The following is a 23,519-nucleotide window of genomic DNA, read 5'->3' as shown; positions in this document are numbered from 1 at the left end:
TCTTAGTTTTCATAGATGCACTACATTTATATAAGGTGTTTACATTAGAGAAAGCTTGGTGAAGGGTATACAGGAAATCTATGTACTATCTTGGAATTCTCCTGCCAACCTAAAACATTTTAAAGGTTTTTTTTAAAACAAAAATACATTGGATGGGATTAATGGCAGATCAGAGCTTGCAGAAGAAAATATTGGTAAACTTGATGACAGAGCAATAGAAACTATCTAGAATGAAACATAGAGGGGAAAAAACTGAAAAAGAAAAGAAAGAACTGGGAATTCCCTGGTAGTCCAGTGGTTAGGACTTAGCGATCTCACTGCCGAAGGCCAGGGTTCAATCCCTGGTTGGGGAACTAAGATCCCACAAGCTGTGTGGTGCGACCGAAAAAAAAAGAAAAAAGAAAAAGAAAGGAAAGAGCAGAGCATCAGTGAGCTTTGGGAAAACTTCAAGTGCCCTAATATAAGTACAGTTGGAATCCCAAGAAAAGGAATGGTGGACAGAAAAAATAATGTGAGAAAACAATGGTTGAAAAATTTTCAAATATGATGAAAACTACAAATCCACAGATCCAAAAATCTCAACAAGCCTCAAGCAGAAGAAACATGAAAACAACTACACCAAGGCATATCATAATCAAATTGCTTAAAACCAATGATAAAAAAAATATTAAAAGCAGCCAAAGAAAAAGACATATTATGCAGAGGAACAAACATAAGAATGGAGGTAGATTTCTTGTTAGAAATAATGCAAGCCAGACAGTAGTGCAACATCTTTAAAATACGGAGGAGGGTGGGGGGAATACCGTCAGAATCATATAGTAAGTGAGACTACCTCTCAAAAATGAAGGCAAAATAAAAATGTTTTCAGACATACAGAAGCTGAGAGACTTTATCACCAGTAGACCATATCTACAAGAATGTTAAAAGAATTCCTTCAGGTAAAAGAAAAGTGATACCAGAAAGAAATCTAGATCTACACAAAGCAATTAAGAGTTCTGGAAGTGTAAAATATGTGAATAAATATAAAAGACTTTCTCCTCTAAATTTTAAACTTCTTTTAAAAATAGTTCACTATTTGAAGCAAAAGTAATAAGGTATTACAGGATATATAACATAAGTGGAATGAAAATATAGGACAACAATAGCTCAAAGCCCAAGAGGGGGGAAATAAAAGTGTACTGTTAAAAGGTTTATACTCTGTTGGTGAAGAGGTACAATATTAATTAAAGGTAAACTGATAGGTTATACTTAAAGCAACCACTAAAAATAAATAACTAGTATGCCAATACAGGTGATAAAATGAAATCATAACGAATACTCAATTAATCCAAAAGAATACAGGACAAAATTAAAAATGGAAAAAAATAACAGGTGGGGCAGTAGAAAATAAACAGCAAGATGGAAGATTTAAACCCAACCATATTCATAGTCATTTTATTTGTTTTTAACTGGAGTATAGATGTTTTGCAATGTTGTGTTAGTTTCTACTGTACAGTGGAGTTCCCTGTGCTATACAGCAGGTTCTCATTAGTTATCTATTTTATACATATTAGTGTATGTACCTCAATCCCAATCTCCCAATTCATCCCAACCCCTCTTTTCCCCCTTGGTATCCATGTGTTTGTTGTCTACATCTTCCATAGTCATTTTAAATGTAAATGGTGTAAACATCCCAATTAAAAGGCAGAGGTTGTCAGATTAAATTTTTAAAGACCCAAATCTATAGTAATAGCAGCATATGAAGTAGATTTTAAAGAATATTAACAGTGATAAAGAGGATCATTTGAAAATGACAAAGAGGTCAATTCATCAAGATGTAACAATAGTAAAAGTTCCTGTATCTAATCACAGAGCTTCAAACTACATGAAGCAAAAACTGACAGAAGAGAAGAAATAGACAAATCTCTAACTGTAGCCATAGATTTCATCACCTCTCCGTCAATAATTGAAAAAACAAGTAGAGAGAAAATGAGTAAAAATACAGAAGATCTGAACAACACTCTCAACCAAATTGACATAACTGAAATTTATAGAACACTTCACCCGATAACAGCAGGATACACATTTTTTCAAAATGCATAGAAAACATTTATCATGGGGCAGGCAGGCTGCCAGTATTTCTCCTCCCCTCCAACTCTGAGTCACAGAGGCTAAATTTATGGTTAGTGCAGCTGAGAAATTGGGGGCTCCCTTCCTCCCCTGAGTCTCCACTCATAGGGTGGAGGCTCTACCCCAGATGCAACAGCCAGAGAATACTTGCTCCAATCTCACCCACCCCAGCTTTCAGGGCACTGGGAGAGACAAGTTGAGAAGACCAGAGGTTACTACCCTTCACCCAGCAGTGGCTCAGAGACTTAGTTCAGGGGAAGAGGCAGTCTATAAGAAGAGAAAATTTCAAAGCTCTCCCTCAACGGAACTGACTCTATTTGAAACACTGAGAAGTTAATCCTAAACGTGCTCTTGAAAACAGTGGACAATAATGCAAAGACAAATAACCCAATTTTAAAATGAGCAAAGGATCTGAATAAACATTTCTCCAAAAAAGATATATAAATGGTCAATAAGCACACGAAAAATGCTCAGCATCACTTGTCATCAAGAAAATGCAAACCACCATGAGATCACATCCACTAGGATGGCTATAGTCAAAAAGGCAGATAATAACAAGTGTTGGTGAGGTTTTGGAGAAATTGGAACCCTCATATATTGCTGATGGAATGTGAAATGGTGCAGCCATTTTGGAAAACAGTCTGGTAATTCCTCAAAAGGTTAAGCATAGAGTTATCATATGACCCAGCAATTCCACTCTTAGGTATGTACCCAAGGGAAATGAAAACATATGTCCACACAAAAACTTGTACATGAATGTTCATAGCAGTATTATCCATAACAGTCAAAAAGTGAAACTTAAATGTCCATCAAATGATGAATGCATAAATTAAAATATCCATTGCCATAGACAATGTTTGTGTCCCCCAAATATTCATGTGTTGAAATCCTAACCCCTAATGTGATATTAGGAGGTGGGGCCTTTGGGAGATGATTAAGTCATAATGGTTGAGCCCTCATGAATGGGATTAGTGCCCTTATAAAATAGACCCCAGAAAAGTAAACTGGTACAGCCACTATGGAAAACAGTTTCCTCAAAAAACTAAAAACAGAGCTGCCATATGATCCTGCAATCCCACTCCTGGGCACGTATCTGGAAAAAACTATAATTCAAAAAGATTCCAATGTTCATTGCAGCACAATTTACAATAGCCAAGATATGGAAATAACCCAAATGTCCACTGACAGATGAATGGATAAAGAAGATATGGTACATATATGTAATGGAATACTACTCAGCCATAAAAAAGAATGAAATAATGCCATTTGCAGCAACATGGATGGACCTAGAGATTATCATACTAAGAGAAGTAAGCCAGAAAGACAAATACCATATAATATCACTTATATGTGGAATCTAAAATATGACACAAATGAACTTATCTTCAAAACAGAAACAGACTCACAGACATAGAGAACAGACTTGTGATTGCAAAGAGAGGGAGTGGTAGGGATGGAGTGGGAGCTTGGGATTAGTAGATGCAAACTATTATATATATGTATAACTGAATCACTTTGCTGTACACCAGACACTAACACAACTTTGCTATACAGTAGAAATTAACACATTGTAAATCAACTATACTTCAATCAAATAAATTTTTTAAAAAAGAACACCAAGAAAATAAGAGAATGCCAAAAAATAAAATTTAACTTAATTTAAATTAAATTAAATAGACCCCAGAGAGCTCCCTCACCCCTTCTGTCATGTGAGGATACAGCTAGAACACGGTAGTCCAAGAACCAGGAAGTGGGCTCTCACCAGACACCAAATCTACCTGAGCCTTGATTTTAAACTTCCCAGCCTCTAAAATTATGAAAAATAAATTTCTGTTCTTTATTAAGCTGCCCAGTCTATGGTATTCTGTTACAGCAGCCCAAATGGAAAAAGACATACATACCGTGGAATTTTATCTAGCAATTAAGAGAAATTCAGTACTGATACATGTTACAATATAGGTCAACCTTAAAAATATGCTATGTGAAAGAAACCAGTCACGAAGGGACACATATCATATGATTCCATTTATATAAAATGACCAGAATAGAATTATATATAGAGAAAGTAGATTAGTGGTTGTCTAGGGCCAGAGGAAGCTTGAGGGGAAACGGAGAGTCACTGTTAACGGGTACAGAGTTTCTCTTGGAAGTGCTAAAAATGTGCTAAAACTGATTGTGATGATGGTTGCACAACTCTGTAAACATAATAAAAACTATTGAATTGTACACTTTAAATGGGGAAACGGTATGACATTTGAATTATAGCTCAATAAAGATGTTATTTTAGAAAAGAGCTATTGATACACACAACATGAATGACCCTCAAAATAATTACACTGAGTAAAGGAAGCCATATTTTTTTTAAAGGAAGCCATATATTTTTAAAGGAATCCATATTTTAAAAGAGTACATTCTGTATAATCCCATGTATGTAAAATGCTAGAAAATGCAAGTGAATATTTACAGAAAGCAGGTCAGTGATGGCCTGCTTGGGGGAGGGAGGAATGGATTACCAAGGGGCGTGAGGAAACTTTGCTGATGACAGATAAACTCACAATCTTGTTTGTGGTGATGGTTTCATGACTGTATACATGTTAAAATTTATCAAATTATATGATTTAAATGTGTGCAGTTGTATATCACTTATCTTCAGTAAGACTGCAACAAAAGAGCCTGCTAAAAAGCCAATCTTACACATGATCACAAAATCTATTTCTATGTGTAGATATGCAGATATAAAAGACCAGAAAAGTACCTGATAGACATACATAAAACTAATAACACTGGTCACCTTTGGGGAGTAGGGAGGAGGGGACATGAAAACAGAGTGTCACTTTAACACTATATACTTCTGCATTCTTTGTATTTTTTACGAGAATGTTCTATATGTACAAATAAATAAAAAGCTAATAAAATTATTTTAATTTTAAAATGGTTAAAAATCCAACAGCAATGACAATACCCAGTTTCAAAATAAAAATTACCCTATTTGATAAAGATGTCCTTAAGCCCGCAGAGGCGTGGAGTCAGAACACTAGAAGGAACCTCAAGGAGAAACCACCACGATGACTGTTTTGAGGGCTGGGAAGAGGGGTGGGTGGAGGTGAGAGGCACCCGATCACTAACTGACCTGGGGTGACCTGCTTTGCATTGACTGAGGGACAAATGATTCAAGTGCAGACAAATCCAGGGCCATGTCTCTGCCTCATGAGGTAACCTGAGCCAGCTGCTTCACTCTAGGGCAGTTTTCCTGTCCATACAGTGAGGGTTGGTCAGGATGGCCTGTGAGGACGCCCCTGCTCTGTTCTTCTGTAATTCTCTTTGTCTCTCCCTCCAGTTCCCTCCCCTGTTACACTCTTTCCAGATTTTGCATTTTCTTAAGATCACTATGAGAGTTGAGCCAAAACCTCTAACCCTCCTGGAAAGCAACCCTGCCTATCATTTGTTCACTCACTCATTCTTCTCTTTAAATGTATTCACCGAGAATTGCTTATGCATTGATTTAATTGTGCATCCATCCATTCATTCATTTATTGATCCTGTAAACATTCTCGGCCTGCGCTGGCTGGGGACTGACCTGTGAGGGTGGATCCCTGGCCCTGAGCCACCTTCTCCAACTTTTCCACACCAATTAAGATTTCTAAGTAGACTCTGTGTAATTGGGTCTTTGGGACATCATCCCTGAAGCACCCCAAAGTTTCTAAGCTGTGCGCATTTCCTCTTCTCCCTCTAAATTGCCTTGGGGATGATGCAGTCCCTTGGTGCAGGGAGCTTTGAAAGGTGCCTGCTTCCCAGGAGGCTGTCAGCTGGCATGGAGCTGGGAGCTGCCCAGGTTGGGCGGTCCCTGGCTGCCCATAGTAAACTATCGGGCACCCTGTTCAGCCTTGAGCCCACCAGAATTTCCTAATTCTACCAAACCTGACACATTTTCAAAGAACTTCGCTGAATTCTAAGTACTTTGTCTACTTCCACCAAATTCTAAAAGCTCCACGTTAGTCTATCAAGTTGCAAGCACTTCGCTGAATTCTACAAAAGCCTAGGCATGTCTTCTTAGTTTGGAAAGCTGAGTCAGTGTGAAACTCCGGGTCCTGCCCACTGGGGTTCCCTGGATACAGGAGGCTCAGACCTGTTTCTTTGACCTGTTTTCTCCTAGTTCCAGCCAGAGAAGGTTCCTGGTCTCTGCAACTTTTTCCAGGGAACAAGGGACATGGATCTGGAAGAGCCTGAAGGTAAGTGAAAAAATGGGGAAATGTGGGCAGAGGAAGGGGCTGGGAGTCAGGAGCCCCAGGGGAATTCCTGGAGCCTTGGCTTCCCCCTCTAACTCACTGTGCAGTGCTGAGCAAGTCTCTTTCCCTCTCTGAGCTTCACTTCCCCCATATATAACAAGGTAGTGGCCTTGCTGATCTGCAAGACCCCTCCCAGCTGGGCCATGTGTCATCCAGGCTAGGAACAGCTCGTATCTGGCAGCCAGTTGCTCACTCCCAAGTTGTCTTAGCCCCAGGAAGTGGCAGCAAGGCAGGAAGAAGTCGTCTGTGGCCAGGCTGGGGCCTTCAACTTGGCCTTCAGAATCTGGGTGAAGAGGGTAGGGGGTGGCACCCCTGTGGGCTGGCTGGGGTAGGCAACAGGCAGGAAGTGGGTGAGAGAGGTGAGCGCCATTCTGGAGGTGCAAACACAGGGCCGTGATGCACAAAGGACAGAGGGCTCAGGTGGCCTGGGAGAGGATAAAGGAAGGCTCCCCGGGAGAGGTAGCGTTTGAACTGGTTTTCAGATAGCATTTGGCCAGAAGAGATCTGAAGGCAGGAAGGACACCGTGGGCTCTGCAGACGAAGCTTCCTGGCCCTGCTTTGGGAACTAGAGTCTGTCCCACAGCCTGCAGCCACATCCCTCCTCCTCCCCGCTTCCTGCAACTTCCCCCCACCCCCCACTCCCCCCATCCCCAGTGCCCCACCTCCCACCCTGCAAGCTCCAGCCCCAGGAGAGAAGGCACAGCAGGAGGCTCAGATTCTCAGATTTTCAGCACTCAGGGGAAGGCAGACAAGGCACTGAGCAGGTCTGGTGACCATGTCCCTGCTCTGAGCTTTCTTTGTCCTCCTGGTTCATCCCCCGGCAGAGTTTGCTCCCCTGCTCCGGGCTGCTGCTTCTCTAGTGATGCCTCTACAGCCTCTGCCTGGTCTCCACACACCTCTTCCCAGGGGAGGTCGTCCTGCCTGGTCCTCTGAAGCCCTGGCCACAGGTCCGAGGGTCTGCACTAAGGGTATGTGTGTGTGAGAAAGAGAGAGCAAGAGTGAGCGCCTGCTGCACAGGTACATACACTCGAGCCTGGTGTGGCGTATATACTCACAGGAGAATGTGTGTGCCTGGCTTTCGGGCGGGTGTTTGTACACACAGACAGGTGGGTGCGTTTGTGGTAACCTGCGTGGGTGTATATATACTCGGACAGGTAGACAATCACTGCAGATGTTTGCCAGTGACTTTAGGGGATAAATTATGTGGTACATGGAACCGTGCAAAGAGGAGGCTCTGGCCTGCCCCAGCCCTGGCACAGCACCTGCTGCTACTGATCCTCTGTCCAGGGAGGGTGCCTCTCCAGGAAGCCAGCCTCAGAGTTTCCCAGCCGAAACTTGAAGGGAGCTCACAGCTCACGCTCCCCGACCCCACGACGTCTCTAGACACAGTCAAAGTGAGGCAAGGCCTCCTATCTGTGGACCTGGGGCAAGGTCGGAGCTCTCCTTGCTGCAGAAAAGGCCCCTCAGCCCCTGAGGTACGGCCCAAAGCTCGGGACCCTGCACTTGTATGTGTGAGAGGAGCGTCCACAGGGGCCCCCGAGCCTGGGCCTCACTGGGTGGTGGAGGCCCAGGGATACCCGGAGAGACTCCGTATCAGGAAGGATTTTGTGACCCTTTGACTGGCCTGAAGGCACAATGAAAAGAAGAAAAGTTATGTCTAAGGGAGTAATGCGCTTCCTGTCACTAGAGGTGCACAAACAGAAGCAGGATGAGGCTCGGGTGGGAACTGGAGAGGAGTTCTGCCTGGGGATGTTTGGGATCCAGTGGCCTGGGGGCACACGTGTTCTCATTTGTTCCCCTAATGCCTAGCACAATGCCTGGCATATGGTAGGAACTCAATCACTTCTTGATTCTGAAAAATGGGAGGACTAAGAGAAGGAAATCGTGTGCTACAAGGGAGGCGTTGACAGGAATTGGAGCTTAACCCAGACCCAGGCTTGGGCGGTGCATCCCAGGGTTTAGTGACATAGTGCCAAGTGCCCGAAACACCAAGGAAGGGTTAAGTCATGCTCCTTAGCTGGTGAGAAGATTAGGGGCAGGGTGGGGACTTGGGAGAAAGACGTCCATCCAGTGTGGTAAAAGACCAACCAAGATTTGGGGTTTAACAGAGGCAAACATCTGCTCTGAGCATGGTGCAGCTGTCATGTTGTTGGGAGGATTGGATTCTAGACTCGCCTTGCCAGGGATCTGCTGTGTGGCCTCAGTTTCCCTACCTGCACAATGGGAGCTCCAACGAGTTGACCTCTCAGGGCATATTCCACGCTGATGCCTAGGAGTTCATGAAGTCAAAGCAGCCCTGGCTCAGGTTCAGAGAAAATAGGAGGTTTGGGGCAGGGCCAAAAGATCTATCCATTTTTCACTCAAAAACACACGATGGAGGCAGATTCTGAAGGTCAATCCACACACAGTAGCTGATGAAGCAGGCCCTATGGGGGGACAGGTGGACAAGCGCTCTGGTAGCCTCAGAGGCCAGGACCCTCTCCAATGCGAGGCACAATGTGTGCTTCATGCATGGAGACCAGAGCTGACCTGCAGAGACAAGTCAGATTTCTGCAGGTTGAGGGAGAAAGAAGGGCATCCCCAACAGTGGGAATGGTGTAAAGTAGCTCAGAGGCTTCCTGAAAGCCAGGAGGACCCTCAGAGACCACCTAGCCCAGTGATTCTCAAAGTGTGGTCCCTTGGCCAACAGCAGCAGCATCACTCAGACTTAATGAGTTAGAAACTCTGGAGATAGAGCCCAGAAATCTGTGTTTTAACAAACTTTCCAAGCGATTCTAAGACTTGAGGACCTTTGATCCAGCCCATTGCTTCCCAGACTATGCTGGTAGAATACTTATTTGCAGGAGGTTAATGGGTGCTCTGTAAAAGGAGGACCTAAGGTCAAATAAGTTTGGGAATTACATACTCTACACTGCTTTCAGAAAGTCCCAAATCACAGTGGGGCATTAAAGGCTCTGAGAAGTCCTGCAGTATATTATTTACTTTTGATTAACCCAACGTTGTTTCAAATTGATTTTTCAGATTGCCTACTAACATTTCCATTAAGACTCTTAGGGAAATTCTGATCCACATCAATCCTCATTTTTCACATGGATAAATCGCAGCCTAGAAGAATGGGGACTGCCCAAAGTCACAGAGAGAGTGTGTCAGAGCTGGAAAAGACCCTAGCAATATACCTCATCCCTAAAGAGACTCTGTGGGCTCCCCGCCACCCTGCACCCTCTTTCCCTGCCTCCCAGCTGTGCCCTCCAGGGCCCTGCAGTATGGAGCTGGTCAACAGGACAGAGGTCTCTGAGTTCTTTCTGAAAGGATTTTCGGGCTACCCAGCCTTGGAGCACCTGCTCTTCCCTCTGTGCTCAGCCACGTACCTGGTGACCCTGCTGGGGAATACAGCCATCGCGGCAGTGAGCGTGCTGGACATCCACCTGCACACGCCCATGTACTTCTTCCTGGGCAACCTCTCCATCCTGGATATCTGCTACAGCCCACCTTTGTGCCCCTGATGCTGGTCCACCTCCTGTCGGCCCAGAAGACCATCTCCTTTCTTGGTTGCGCGATGCAGATGTGTCTGAGCCTGTCCACGGGCTCCACAGAGTCTCTGCTGCTCGCCATCATGGCCTATGATCGCTACCTGGCCAACTGCCGGCCACTCAGGTGCTGATGAGCCACTGGCTCCACTTGCTGCTGGCGGGAGCCGCCTGGGTACTCTGCTTCTTCAAGTCAGTGACTGAGACAGTCATCACCATGAGGCTGCCCTTCTGTGGCCACCGTGTGGTCAGTCACTTCACCTGCGAAATCCTGGCAGTGCTGAAGCTGGCGTGCGGTGATACGTCAGTCAACGAGGTCTTCCTGTGGGTGGATGCCATCCTGCTGCTGCCCGTGCCCCTGGCGTTCATCTGCCTGTCCTACATGCTTATCCTGGCCACCATCCTGAGGGTGCCCTCAACCGCTGGACGCCACAAAGCCTTCTCCACCTGCTCGGCGCACCTGGCTGTGGTGCTGCTTTTCTATGGCACCGTCATCTTCATGTACATGAAACCCAGGAGCAAGGAGGCCCGCATCTCTGATGCGGCCTCCACGGTCCTCTATGCTGTGGTCATGCCCATGCTGAACCCCGTCATCTACAGCCTGAGGAACGAGGAAGTGACGGAGGCCGCCAGGAAGGTGTGGGACAGGAGATGGACCTCCAGGTGAGGGAGGCCGGGGCTCTGCAGGCTAGCAGGCCAGGCCTTCATTAGCCTACAGTGAGGGCTGCGGGTCTGGAATCTCCAGCCCAGAAACGCACCAAGTCCCACTGATCCTGCCACAGAGGAGCTCACAATCACCCCTGTGCTCCTCCCCCCGGCAGACCCATGGGGCGCTCTCAGCATCACTGCCTGCATCTTTACACCAGCCTCCTGTCTGGCCTTAGGATTTCAGTCTTGTTCCTCCCAGTCTCTCCTCGAAGGGGCATCCAGAGGGATCTTTTTGAAAAGTACATGTGATCCTGTCACTCTCCTGACTGAAACCCCTGGATGGCTCCCCAGGGCTCTCAGGATGAACTGTGAGGTCTTCAGTGGGGCATTCGAGGACCCCACAAGCTGGCCCTGACTAAACCCCCTCCCCGTCCTGTGCCCCACAGCCTCCTCCCTGTCAGCTGCACACGCCAGCCGGCTGTGAGCCTCAGTGTTGCCCAGCACTGCCCAGCTCTGTGCCCTTGCTGGTTCTTTCCACAAGGCAGCCTCCACCCAGCACGCAGTTCCACTCGTAAAAGGACTGCCTGACCCTCAAGGCCCATCTTTTATTTTTTAAATATAGTCCCATGTGATATACAGGAGGTTCTTGTTTTTCTGTTTTATATATAGTAATGTGTATCTATTAATTCCACGCTCCTAACTTATCCCTGCCCCCATCTCAAGGCCCATCTTGAATGCCACCTCCGCCAGGAAGCCCCTCCCACTCTGCATCTCTCACTGTGCTCTTCCTGCTTTATTTTCAGTGTTACTGTTAAGAGCAGGTAGTATCGGATTCCACTCTGTCCCAAGGTCCACCCTGGCCCAACCCCAGGCCCTTAAAAATAAATAAATAAATAGACTTCTTAAATAAATAGAAAACACATCGATGTAGGGGTGACAATGGCAGAGCCTGGGGTCCTTCCCAAATCTGAGCAGAGCTGAGATGGAGCTCACAGATGACAGGCACGACCTAGTGCCTTGGGAGGTAACAGTAGAGGCAGTGACGAGCCCTAGCAGCCAAAATTTCCAGACCTGCCCAGCCACCGGGGTACCAATCACCCCAAGCAGCTTAGGGCCTGGATTCTCCTGTCTCCCTTTTAGCAGCAGTAGCTTCCGGGGCCTCCCTGCCCGGCATCCAGGCCTCACCTGGCCTTGGGGAGACTCTGCTCTACCTGTCTTCAGCCCACCCACTAGGACCCTGCCATAGCTACCTCTTCCTGGTGCTCAGCCTTTTCCCAGCTTTCCTCTCTGAGAGCTCAGTGAACACACAGAGGAAATGGACTCAGATTCAGAGAGCATCTCCATTCCCTGCCCGCTCTGGCCTCAGTGTCACCGTCCATGTGATGGGAGAGCTGAGCTTGGTCGCAAGCAGCAGGCCAGCTCTCCTGCCGCCTGGCTGCAGGTAAGCACATTCCTTTCTTGGGCCCTCAGTTCCCCTCCAGTCCCTCTTCCTACTCCTCGGTTGGTCAGAACAGAGGCACAGAGGAGGGAAGCACAGCCCCGCAGCTCACAGCCTGACCAAGCCAGGGTGACCGCTGCCACTAAGACCTTCTGCTAGGCCTTTGATGCCACGACAGGGGTTAGGACTTTATCCTGTGGGCATTTGGGTTTACAATCATTACTTATCGATACTTTTAGAAAGGTCACTGATTAGATACCTTTCTTCACCCATGAAATTGTCAAAGAGTTGTTTTTAATGTCTATTGTTAACTACGGTGCAGTGAAGTAGGTAATGTCATACACTGCTGGTGGGGGTAGGAATAAGTTAATATGACCTTCCTGCCAAGTAAGCGGTGGGTATGAATCAAGAGACTTAAAAACTTCAGACCTTGGGCTTCCCTGGTGGCGCAGTGGTTGAGAGTCCGCCTGCCGATGCAGGGGACACGGGTTCGTGCCCTGGTCCGGGAAAATCCCACATGCCGCAGAGCGGCTAGGCCCGTGAGCCATGGCCGCTGAGCCTGCGCGTCCGAAGCCTGTGCACCGCAACGGGAGAGCCCACAACAATGAGAGGCCTGCGTACCGCAAAAAAAAAAAAAGAAACTTCAGACCTTCTGACACAACACCTCTACTTCAAGGAATTAGTCTGAGAAAATTATTAGAGGTGCAAAGATTTATGTATAAGTATATATATATATATGGATATTAATCACAGCGTTATTTATGGTAACAGAAAACTGTAAGTATCTTAATGTCCAAGCATAGCAGAATGTTTAAATAAATCCTGGTGGAGCCCAATGATAGACTGTGACACAGCCATTAGAAATCCTATTTTTTGAAGGATATTTGATGATGGGAAATTCTCACACTGTAATTAATAGAAAAAGGCAGAACATATAACTTTGTACTCAGTATTACCCCAATTCTTTAAAGGTATTTTTCTTATGGATATATGAATAAGTATGTATGTAGAAAATTCTGGAAAATTAAGACAAAATGTGAACTAATAGTCGTTTCCTTTGGCTGATGGGGTTACAGATAAATATTGTTTCCTTAATTATTCTTTCCAATATTGTCCAATACTTCTAAAATGAACATCACTTTGAACTTCAAAATATTATTTTTGAGAAATGGAAGATCATGTGGCTCCAGAGTAGAGCACAGACGAGAAGGGCCCTGGGCTGAGGGCAGCAAGTGTGGAAGCTGGTGCCATAACCCAGGCACCCATGGGGCCTGACTCAGGTGGGCAGTCAGGCAGAGAGGGCGGAGCTGAGAAACCTTGGGGACATTCAGCTGATCGCAGAGGTGGCTGAGGGAGAGGGGGACTGTGCGCTGGTGCCCGAGCTTCTGGCTTATTTGGGTGGATAGTGCTCCACCCTGAAAGAAACCCTGAGTTATGGGGAAGATGAGAGAATCAGGTTGGAGGGGGTGGGATGGGAGGGTGGTGATGAGCTTGTTTGGATGCATTTGTAGGCAACCACGGGGTGGCAAGACAGCCCTGTTCCTAAGCAGCTGGAAAATAAGTGGGGACAATCTTCCAATATTTATTTTGACCTGTGTCCTTGAAAAAAAAATTCCGAGACAAATCATAGTATAATGGGAAAATCTGCAACTGCTGCTGCATTATTTAAGGCTGTTTTTTAGTCCCTAAACTGTGTCAAGTTGTCATTCTTTATTGTGAAGGAAAGAGAAGGGCATGGAAAGGGAAATGGAAAAGGGAACCTGCAGAAACTCATGCACCTGGCTCAACCCCTGACTTCATGGTCCCTCACAAGGGCTCGGAGTCTCACCCTGTACAGCAATTCGCTTTCCTTAACCTTTCATGAGTGCAGGTCCCCACAGCTCTCCTGGAAGGAGACACCCCATTTCACAGCCCAGGACGCCGAGGCCAAGGGTAGGGGTCATAGCGCCCCAGCCTCAGGTCCAAGGGGCAGGGCTGCAATGAGACCTTCAGATTCTCTGTCCAGTGTCTCTCCTGTGCCCTCCTCACCCAGCCAGGGCCTCCTGGAGAAGCACAGGGAACCTGGGGTCTCTGAAGCCCCATAGCTGCCAAATGTGCAAACTTGTATAGTTGCAGAGTTTGAACTTTAAATTGGGCAGGGACTGAGAGGTGCCCAAGGGCGAGGAGCACATGACGTGTCTACATGGCAAGGGACCAGGAGGCTGGGCCTCAGGGCCTCCCCCCGGCCCACCCCAGCACAGTGTGTCTGCTGGTAATGAACTCAGTACTCCCTTGCTCTGCTGCTCTCCCAGGCCTCAGGTCACCTCACCGGGCAGCTGCTTCAGCCACCTGCCTGCACTAATGCCACTGGGCCAATAGGTAGGAGGTAAGGAGAACCCATCTAGCATGTTGACTCTTCTCATGAACTTTTTTTTAAACATGCAAAAAACCAGAATATCTGCTTGGGGAAGGGAACATAATGATAATAATAATATCAGCTACCACTGACTGAATACTTACCATGTGCCAAGCTCTGTGCTAAGAGCTTTCACTGGATCCTCAAAATCACCCCATGAGGAAATACTATTCTTGTCTCCACAGGTAAGGAAGCTGAGGCTGAGAAAACAATTAGCAAGTGGCAGGTCTGGGACATGGGCCCTGGTTGCTCTGACTCACCGCAAAGCCCACACTCACCTGCTTTGCTAACACAGCGAGGAATGTGAAGCAGGAATCCCAGATCCAGGCACTTCCGGGAAATTGTAACAGGAGCTTCTTCTTGTTATGCCCCTCACCTTCCTTTTAAAATAATATGTAAAGCCTAAAATAAGTATTAAATGGTTCAAACTAGATTTACCAGCCAATGAAATTGACATGATATTTACCATGCAAAGTGACCCTGGGTCTGTCAGACCTCAGGGTTGGAAGTTGCTAGAAAGATGTGAGGAGGGAATGTTTTGAAGGTTGCACAGAGTACCAGAGACAAGCTAACTGAATGGCTCCATTTCACTCAAGGAGAAACTGGACCAAGGTCATATAGCAGAATCGGAACAAAGGCAAGAATCCAATCTGGGCCCCTCACCCCAGTCCAGGGCTCCTTCCATGGCATCTCCCTGCCTCTCAGGAGGGGTAAAACTGGGGAGCGGATTAGACAATGATTCTCAGAGACACTCAATTTCCTATCACTCTGGATATCTGATTTTCCAGGACACGACAGGGTGAGAGGCCTGGCAGACAGATGCTAGAGTGATTTTCTGAGTGTATTGCGAAACACCGTCGTACCCAAGTGCTCTGCAACATTTCTGGTCCTCTTCCAGCTGAGCATGTGGTAGGACTACACAGGCCAGTGCATTGTGGGCATTTGGGATACAAGCCACTTCTGGGTCAGAGCACTTAACTTCTGGTGCGAGATGCTCTGGTGTGTTCTTCCCCAGCCGTAACAACTGGTGATGTCCCAGGTGGTGGAGCCAGGGTCTCTGAGGATGATGACCTGGAACAGAGCCCCCTGAAAACCTGCAATGGACATGTAGCATGAGAACTAAACCTCTGTCGTGGTAAGCCACTAAAATTATGAGGTTGTATGTTATTGCAGCAAAACCCAGCTCATCTTAACTGATGGAGCAAGGGAACTGCAGCTGCTCCCTCATGTCCCAGCCTGGGCCCACGCTGTAGTCAAAGCTGTTGGTAACCTGGCAGCATGGTATTTTCTAGACACAGCCTTATTTCTTTGGGGTCATAAGCCTATGGCCTAGTGGGCTGTCCCTAACTTCCATGAATGTGTTATGATCAGACTCTTAAATTGTAAGGATCCCCTATCACTCTCCTGATTTAGCTCTCCAGAGAGAGCAGCTATCCCTGCAGGGAGGAGACTGGCCCCACTAAAGCTCTCCTCCCAGCAATCACATGGCTGCATCGTTGTTCTGCTGGTGTGTGCTCTGGAGGAAGGCGAGAGAGGGTGATCTCAAGGTAAGAAATCTGGGATCAGGATTTTGGCAGAAGAAAAGCACTGGATCTCAAATGGCACCTCCTGCGTGCAGGCACTGCAGGGTGTTAGGGATGAACTGGACACAGCCCTTTGATTTCCACAGCTCACAGTCTATTGTGTGAGAGAGAATGACACACTAACTGCTAGTGGCTGTGTGAGCGTCATGTTTCCGGGATGGTCAGTTCTGTGGACTGGGAAGACGGGCCCCACAGAGGAGGTGTGTGTGAGCTGAGCCTTGGAGGATGAGTGGAAAGAAAGGCCGCTCCAGCTGAGGCAAGTATGAGAAGAGGGACGAGACAGGAGTGTGCGGGATTTGTCCATCAATGGGGAGTGGTCTGAGGCTGAGCAGGGGTGCATGAAGGTACAGGAGTTGAGGCAGGAGGGCAGACCAGAGCCTGATGACAAAAGCCCTCAATTGCCTGTGCCATTCCCACTTGATTTTTTTGTTGGAGACAAGGGTGGGGAAGAGAAATGCAGAGTCAGGCTATTTCCCACCTTTTACCTGCCTGAAAACACCCTCCACACCTATGTCCAGTGTCAAAATTTGAGGTTAAAAGGTCTTTTTTGGGCAACACACCCAAAAAAGACCAAGGCCTTATAGTTGAATCTGAAATTAAGCTTTGGGCTTAATCCAGCCACTTGAAGTCACAACCCAGGAAAGATGCTTCCTTTTAACTTCTTCTTTCCAGACCTCAGGTCTTACTTTACATCCCAGACTCAAAGAGAATCTCAGAGGTTTCTAAAGCTGAGAGAGGAAGGGATGTGACCAAAGTCACCAGAGAGCAAGGAAATGAGTGTAAACTGTTAGGCCAGAAGCCGCATCTGCCTCTGCTGTATTCCCAGCACCCAGCACATAGTAGGTGCTCAATAACAATTTGATGAATGAGGGAACGAATGAACCATCACAATCAGGCGATTCTTTACCTTTCTGTCAAACTTCAGCAAGAAAATCGCTACCTTTAAATGTTTACATGGATAAGATTTACGGTCATTGGCTGACCCAGATTTATCAACTACCCCTGTATGTTCCAGAAACGCCCCTCACAATCGCCTTGATTTAGGCTGGAGGAGGGAAAACCAGCACAGGCTCTGGGGAGAGAGGGGGTCATGACAGATGCTGGAGCTCTTGTGCAGGGAGGTGATGAGCACAGATCCAGCAGATGCCTGTGGCTGAGGACGCAGTCTTTGATCTGGAGCCTTGCTGCTGGGTGGCTCACCGGCACTTTTCTGTGTGTCTCATCTGGCTACACAAAATCCCCATTTTTCAGAAGGCAACTGAGTCTCAAAGGCCAAGCGACTTGGTCAACATCACACAGCTAGTTAGAGCCGGAGCTGGGATGCAACGCTGGGTTTTCAGAATCCTGCGCTGAATATCTGTTGAGTGACTGTCCTTGGCAGCACTCGCTGTACGAGGTGCCGAGAGGAAGGAGACACTCCTGCTCTCAAGGGTGGTAGAGGAGACAGGTGCACAACACAAGAGCACAGAGGATGGCCAGGGGCTGTGGGAGCACAAGAAGTGCGCAGGTGACTCTGCAGGGTGCAGGAGGGAGAGGAGGAGAGATGAGCTGGACCCTGAAGGAGCAGGAATGCCCCCACTGGGGAAGAGAGGGAGGACTGCCTACAAAAGGGAACTTCTTGGGCAAAGATGTAGTGCTGGGAAAAAAACATGGTTTATTCAGAAGAGGGTGAGCCCATCGGCCCCTACAAATGACAGATGCAATTAGGCAGGAGGAATGAGGGGGAAGATCCAGCCCTGGAGGACAGACAGGGTTCCAATGCTGTCACAGGACATAGGCCTCACAGTAAAGCTAGGTGTGAAAGGAGTGAGGGAGGGGGTAGTTATATATCTTCTGAAAGGTTAAAGTTCACCCTCAGCTCCTATTTCTCCCTTACACCAGGGATCACTGGGGCTACAAGACAGCTTTCCCATCTAACATTTGACACTTCACTCCCTCGTGACACTGGCATTTCCCAAAGAGGCTGAGACCAGCTCAGAAGAGCAATGGAAGCTACCTGGGCGAAGACCGCAACCTTTCCCACCCTCCCTGTATAAAGCTGGTCAATGACTGATGACGCCTCTACCACATGAGACCTGGTTTCCCTCTTTGTGTGAGATTACTGCTGATATTATTATTCATCCTAAAAAGCAATATGGAGGCCAAGAAGAGAGTCACTTGGTTTTCAGGACCAGGGTTAAATGCTGTGACCGGTGGCTCTATTGGGATATGTATGTTCTTTTAAAAATCAGTGGGGGCTTCCCTGGTGGTGCAGTGGTTGAGGGTCTGCCTGCCGATGCAGGGGACACGGGTTCGTGCCCCGGTCCGGGAAGATCCCACATGCCGCGGAGTGGCTAGGCCCACGAGCTATGGCCGCTGAGCCTGCGCGTCCGGAGCCTGTGCCCCGCAACGGGAGAGGCCACAACAGTGAGAGGCCCGCATACCGAAAAAAAAAAAAAAAAATCAATGGATGGTCTGTGATTCCTTAAGGAGGAATGGCCAGAATAAGGCTTACACGTCCTATGGCGTGGAAATGTTCAACCTTTATGCCCAAAGGAACACTAGGTGAGCATCACTCATCACCCACCTCCCTCCCCGAGCTCATCTCACTTAAGAAAGAGGGGCAGCACTTGTGACCGGTGTGGCATCTTTTTATCCACTTATTTTTCGTACAACTATAGCCCCAGCACCTAAACAATACCTAGCACAGAGTAGGCATTCAACAAATATTCAGTGAATGAATGAATCCGAAACACTATGGGCAAAATTCAGCCGTAAGAAGTCATAACCTAGAAATGATGCTTCCTCTTAACAGGCAAGAACGCTTTAGATTCCAAAGGAGCACCTGAAACATGAACCCTACTCTATCGTCTCCCCTGAGCCCACCCAGGGGAGAAGACAGATGAGTCTAGGGGATTAGAATGGGTCCCGCCTCCCCTAAGTTACACCAGAACTGCAGAGCTGAGAGGGCCGGCTTGCAGACCTGAAGTCCACTCTCTTATTATACAGATGGTGAGACTAAATTCCAGAGGCAGGGCTGACCCGCCCCAGGTCATACATCCAGGTTGCTTGGCTCCCAGGCCAGCTGGTGCTTTTTCCAACACCCGTGTGGTCCAGATGGGAAAGGAGGGAGAATGAGATGGATGGGGCCAACCAGATGGCCGTGACAGAGTATGTCCTGCTGGGGCTACACGAGCACCACAACCTAGAGATGGTGCTGTTTGTACTCTGCCTGGGCATCTACTCCGTGATAGTGCTGGGGAACGCCCTCCTCATCGGGCTGAACATGCTGGACCCCCGCCTGCACAGCCCCGTGTACTTCTTCCTCAGCAACCTCTCCCTCATGGATATCTGTGGCACATCCTCCTTTGTGTCTCTCATGCTGGTCAATTTCCTGGAAACCCAAAGCACCATCTCCTTCCCTGGCTGCACCCTGCAGATGTTCCTGACCCTGGCACTGGGCTCCACGGAGTGCCCGATCCTGGCCGTGATGGCGTGTGACCGTCACGTGGCCATCTGCCAGCCGCTTCAGTACTCAGAGCTCATGAGCAGGCAGACGTGCGTGTGGATGGCGGCACTGAGCTGGGGGACAGGCTTTGCCAGCTCCCTGCTGCAATCCACTCTCACCTGGAGCCTCCCCTTCTGTGGCCACAGTGTCATCAACCACTTCTGTGAGATCTTGGCAGTGCTGAAACTAGCCTGTGGGGACACCTCTCTAAACGCGCTGCTAACAATGGTGGCCACTACTGTCGTGACGCTGGCCCCGTTGCGGCTCATCTGCCTGTCCTACGTTTTCATCCTTGCTGCCATCCTGAGGGTGCCCTCTGCTGCTGGCTGGAAGAAAGCCTTCTCCGCCTGCTCTGCCCACCTCACAGTGGTGGTGGTTTTCTATGGGACCACCTCCTTCATGTACTTCAAGCCCAAGGCCAAGGACCCCAACTTGGCTAAGATTATCGCATTGTTCTATGGGGTCGTGACACCCTCGCTGAACCCCATCATCTACAGTCTGAGGAACACAGAGGTGAAAGCTGCCGCCATAGCTCTGCTGAGGGGAGACCTGCTCTCCAGGGAAATGTCCCGTTTTTCCTGTTGCTCTCTATCAGGCAGGACAGGCTAGGGTACACTGTGGTCATGATTTCAAAATTTCAGTGGCTTAAAACCACAAAGGCTTTTTCTCACTTACGCTGCAGGTCCATCAGAGGTTGGCTGGGGGATGTGCTCTGCACCATCGCCTTCATCCCTGTGGGACTCAGGATGATAAAGCAGCCACCATCTGGCACATTGCTGGTCCAAGTGGCAAAAGGCAAAGAGAAAATGACAAAGCCTGCGCTGATTCTTAAAGCTTCCGCTCAGAAGTGACCTGTTACTTCCACTTCCACCTCACTGGCCAAGGCAAGGCGCACACCAGGGCTGACACTGAGGGGGAGGGAACACCCACCTACCACGCATCTGGAAGGAGGGGGAGGACTGAAGAATTTGTGAAGAGCCTAGTGACAACCACCCACCCTACAGTCAACCCAGGGGCTACTGGAGATTTCTAGAGCTTCCTTTTCTCGGACCAACTGTCCTTCACCGGCTGCTGCCAGGTTCATCATCCCAGGAGAGTGCTGGTTAGCTCTCTTGTGGTGGCTTTGGACTGGGTCGAGCTAACTAGGGTGGAACTGGGCCTCCCAGAGTTTCCTTCCCTGTAAGGTTCTGGGATCGGGTGGACCACGAGAGAAATCCACATGAGATGGGAGGTGAAGGCGAAGCAGCACCGTCGTGGTGGGAGCCCTCACTTGCTGTCACCGGCCTGGGACTCACCTTGCTGTCAGCGCAGCTGCTCCAGCTCCTGCCACGCCGCCTGCAGCTGCTCGGAGGTCTGTGCCAAGTGCAGCGCCACGCCAGAGAGTGCCAGCTCCTCCTGCAGGTCACCAGTGTCACTGAGCCTGAAGGCAGCGAGGCCCAGACACGGGCTCCGGTCTGTCCTCACCTCCCCCTTCACGCCCCCCAAGAGCAGCTTCAGGCCTGACACCAGGTGCAGAGGCCCAGCTTTGCACAGGCTTCTCCAACTGCTCCCACAATCAACAGCTCTGTTCTCTACAACAGGCCCCTTATATCACTCACGCCTGTCCTACTTTGGCCAGACCCTGGCTGATGCCTCACTCAAGAACCTACGATGGCTCCCCTTAACCACAGAATGAAGCCCTAACTCTTCAGTTGAGTTCAAGCCCTCCAGAACCCAGCCCGCCACTTCTCCAGCCCGATGTTCCACTAACCCCCTTCACACGGTGACCCCCTCGCTACAGTGTCTGTACTGCCTACACCTTGGTGTCTCGCTCATGCTGATCTCTGGCGAGACCTGGGACTATTTTTCCAAGCCACCTTAGACGCCAGCTCTCTCACACAGCCTTTCCTGGTGCACTTTGAATAGTCTCTCTTTCCTTTACGTCCCACAGCACTTTGTTGGTATCTTTCACTCGGTATCTATCCCATTCTGCTTTGCATCCATGGTATTTCACCACCACGTGGGCTCCTTGATGGCGGGATTCAACCAGGTCTGGCTTGTCTCTGCAGCTCCCACAGAGCTTTCCCGATAGAGGGTTACTGAACTGAACTGTCCCTCAGAAGCCCTCACAATGTCACATCTGGGGATTGGATCCTGTGCTGCTGGGTGTGCCCTAGGCAGTTGTGGACAGTCCGGGGTCTTAGTCCAAATGTGTGGACAGACATGAGCAGGGAACAGCAGTATCTGGGGGCCACGGCCATGTATTCCAGGAAGTCACTTGAACAAGTCAGGAGACAACAAAGGACCCCTGCTTTGGGACCCAGGAGGCCAAGGTTCCAGACCTGGTTCAGCTGCTCTGCCTGTCACCGTCTTCTTGCTGGCCCTCTCCCTCCAGGAATCCCACAGGCACCTCAAACTCAAACTATCCACAACTGAACTCATCATTCTGCCCCACAAAGGTGTGTCATCATCTCAGGGAATGGCACCAACACCCGCCCCAAGTCACCAAGCCAGAATCGTGGCTGTCACCATAGGCTTTCTTTCATCCCTCACCACCCCACACATCCAAGCAGTCACCATGTCCTAGAGAATCCACCTCATAACAGCTCTCGGATCAGTCCCCTCCTCTCCACTGACACTGCCTTCACCATCTCTCTCTCAAATAGTGCAACAGCTGTTTTGCTGCACTTTCAGCCTCCAAATCCTCTCCAAAATCCATCCTCTGCACCAGCCGTCAAAACACCTATCTGAAAAGACAAAATAACGCAAACAAAACAAAAATCTGATCTGCTACTCTCCTGCTTAAATCCCTCCAATGAGGCCACTGCTCATTTCCCTAGGATAAAAGCCAGACCCCGTACCTGCCCAGCCTCATCACCGGCTGCTTGCCTCCGCCCTAACTCCACACACACACACCCTGCAGGTCCAGAGGCCCTGAACTAGTCCCAGTTCCCCAGTAAAGATCAGTCTTTCCTGCTCCTGTGTCTCCCCCTTGCTGGTGCCTCCCATGTCCAAACACCTGACCTTTAGCTAACATACATTGGAGACTTACCACATAGCAGGCTAGGCACTATACTAAGTGTTCTAAGTGCTTTCCTGCTTGGGGACCAGATGGGATGATGGAAATCTCAGGGGAGGAATGTGATATGGACACTGGTGACCGGAGTGAACACTCCCCCAGCATCTTGGCACTATGGAAACTCATTCAATCCTCACTCAATGCCCTCCACTCCATCCGGCTTCCAGAAACCCCTTCTGACCCCTCCTAGCTGGGTGGGGTCTGTCCCAGCTCTGTCTCCCTCTTCAGTGCCTCCTGTACTCTACTGTGTCCTGAATCCCAGCTATTTGGGCTCATGTGTCCTAGTGATCTGCGTGGAATAATATTTCTGATACAGGAACAGACACCTAGCCCACACCTCTCCTTCCTTCTCACCATTCAGTTGGTGAATGTGATGTGAGATGTGACCTTCTCACATCACACTCTGCTCAGTGCCCGAAGGAAGGGATGTGATTGCAGAAAGCAGAGAACAAAGAGAGGTGTTCCTGGCATCTGAGTTTCAAAAGCCTAGGCTCTAAAGGGAACATAAAAGACTTAAGGCATAAACAAAAGATTTGGGAGAAAAATGTAAGAAAAAGTAGGTGTCCCCACCTCCAGATTAACAAAAGATTCCCTAAGCTAGGGAGAGGAAAAAGCAAGGAGGAGGGGATGTAGTGAGAGCATTGGCATAGGAGGGCCCCAAAAGGCAGGGGCCCTGAGCGCCACTCCCCAGACCAAGCCCCTGGACAGGTTTGCAGGGTGTGAAAGCTGGAACTCATGCATTGTTGGTCAAGTAAAATGCAGAGCAGGACCCCAGGGTAGAAATGGCTTCAAGGGGTTTCTGGGTAGCCAAGGTCCCACAAGTCTTTGCATGTGGCACAGAAGTGGTGGAGAGCCTCAGGACTGAAAGGGTTACACAGATGGGGACAAGAAACCACTCTGGGAAGGCCTGCTTGTACCACTAACTGGGGACCAGGTGGGATGATGGAAATCTCAGGGGCGCCACATGGACCCTGGTGACAAGGGAAAA

The 23,519-nt window shown here is 48.6% G+C and overlaps 2 protein-coding genes across 2 annotated transcripts; both read left to right on the top strand.

The window, feature by feature from the left end:
* The first annotated feature begins 7,822 nt into the window (after positions 1-7,822).
* Positions 7,823-10,876, top strand: LOC111188009 (olfactory receptor 13J1). Its single transcript, XM_022600187.3, is given in 3 exon segments — positions 7,823-9,878; positions 9,881-10,045; positions 10,048-10,876. Coding segments are annotated over 3 exon segments (1,101 nt in total). The 5' UTR covers positions 7,823-9,484; the 3' UTR covers positions 10,590-10,876.
* An 8,170-nt stretch (positions 10,877-19,046) lies between these two features.
* On the top strand, positions 19,047-20,225 carry LOC111187958 (olfactory receptor 13C7-like). Its single transcript, XM_030763769.2, has one exon. It carries the CDS (start codon positions 19,105-19,107, stop codon positions 20,080-20,082), a length of 978 nt encoding a protein of 325 aa, XP_030619629.1. The 5' UTR covers positions 19,047-19,104; the 3' UTR covers positions 20,083-20,225.
* Positions 20,226-23,519: the final 3,294 nt, after the last annotated feature.

The sequence above is a fragment of the Delphinapterus leucas genome, chromosome 6 (genome assembly GCF_059928025.1).
Source record: "Delphinapterus leucas isolate spDelLeu-1000000601 "Yukka" chromosome 6, BTC_Dleu_Yukka2, whole genome shotgun sequence".
In the NCBI taxonomy this organism is placed as follows: domain Eukaryota; kingdom Metazoa; phylum Chordata; class Mammalia; order Artiodactyla; family Monodontidae; genus Delphinapterus; species Delphinapterus leucas.
The sequence above is the reverse complement of the archived record's forward strand: the minus strand, read 5'-3'. Positions and strand labels throughout refer to the sequence as shown.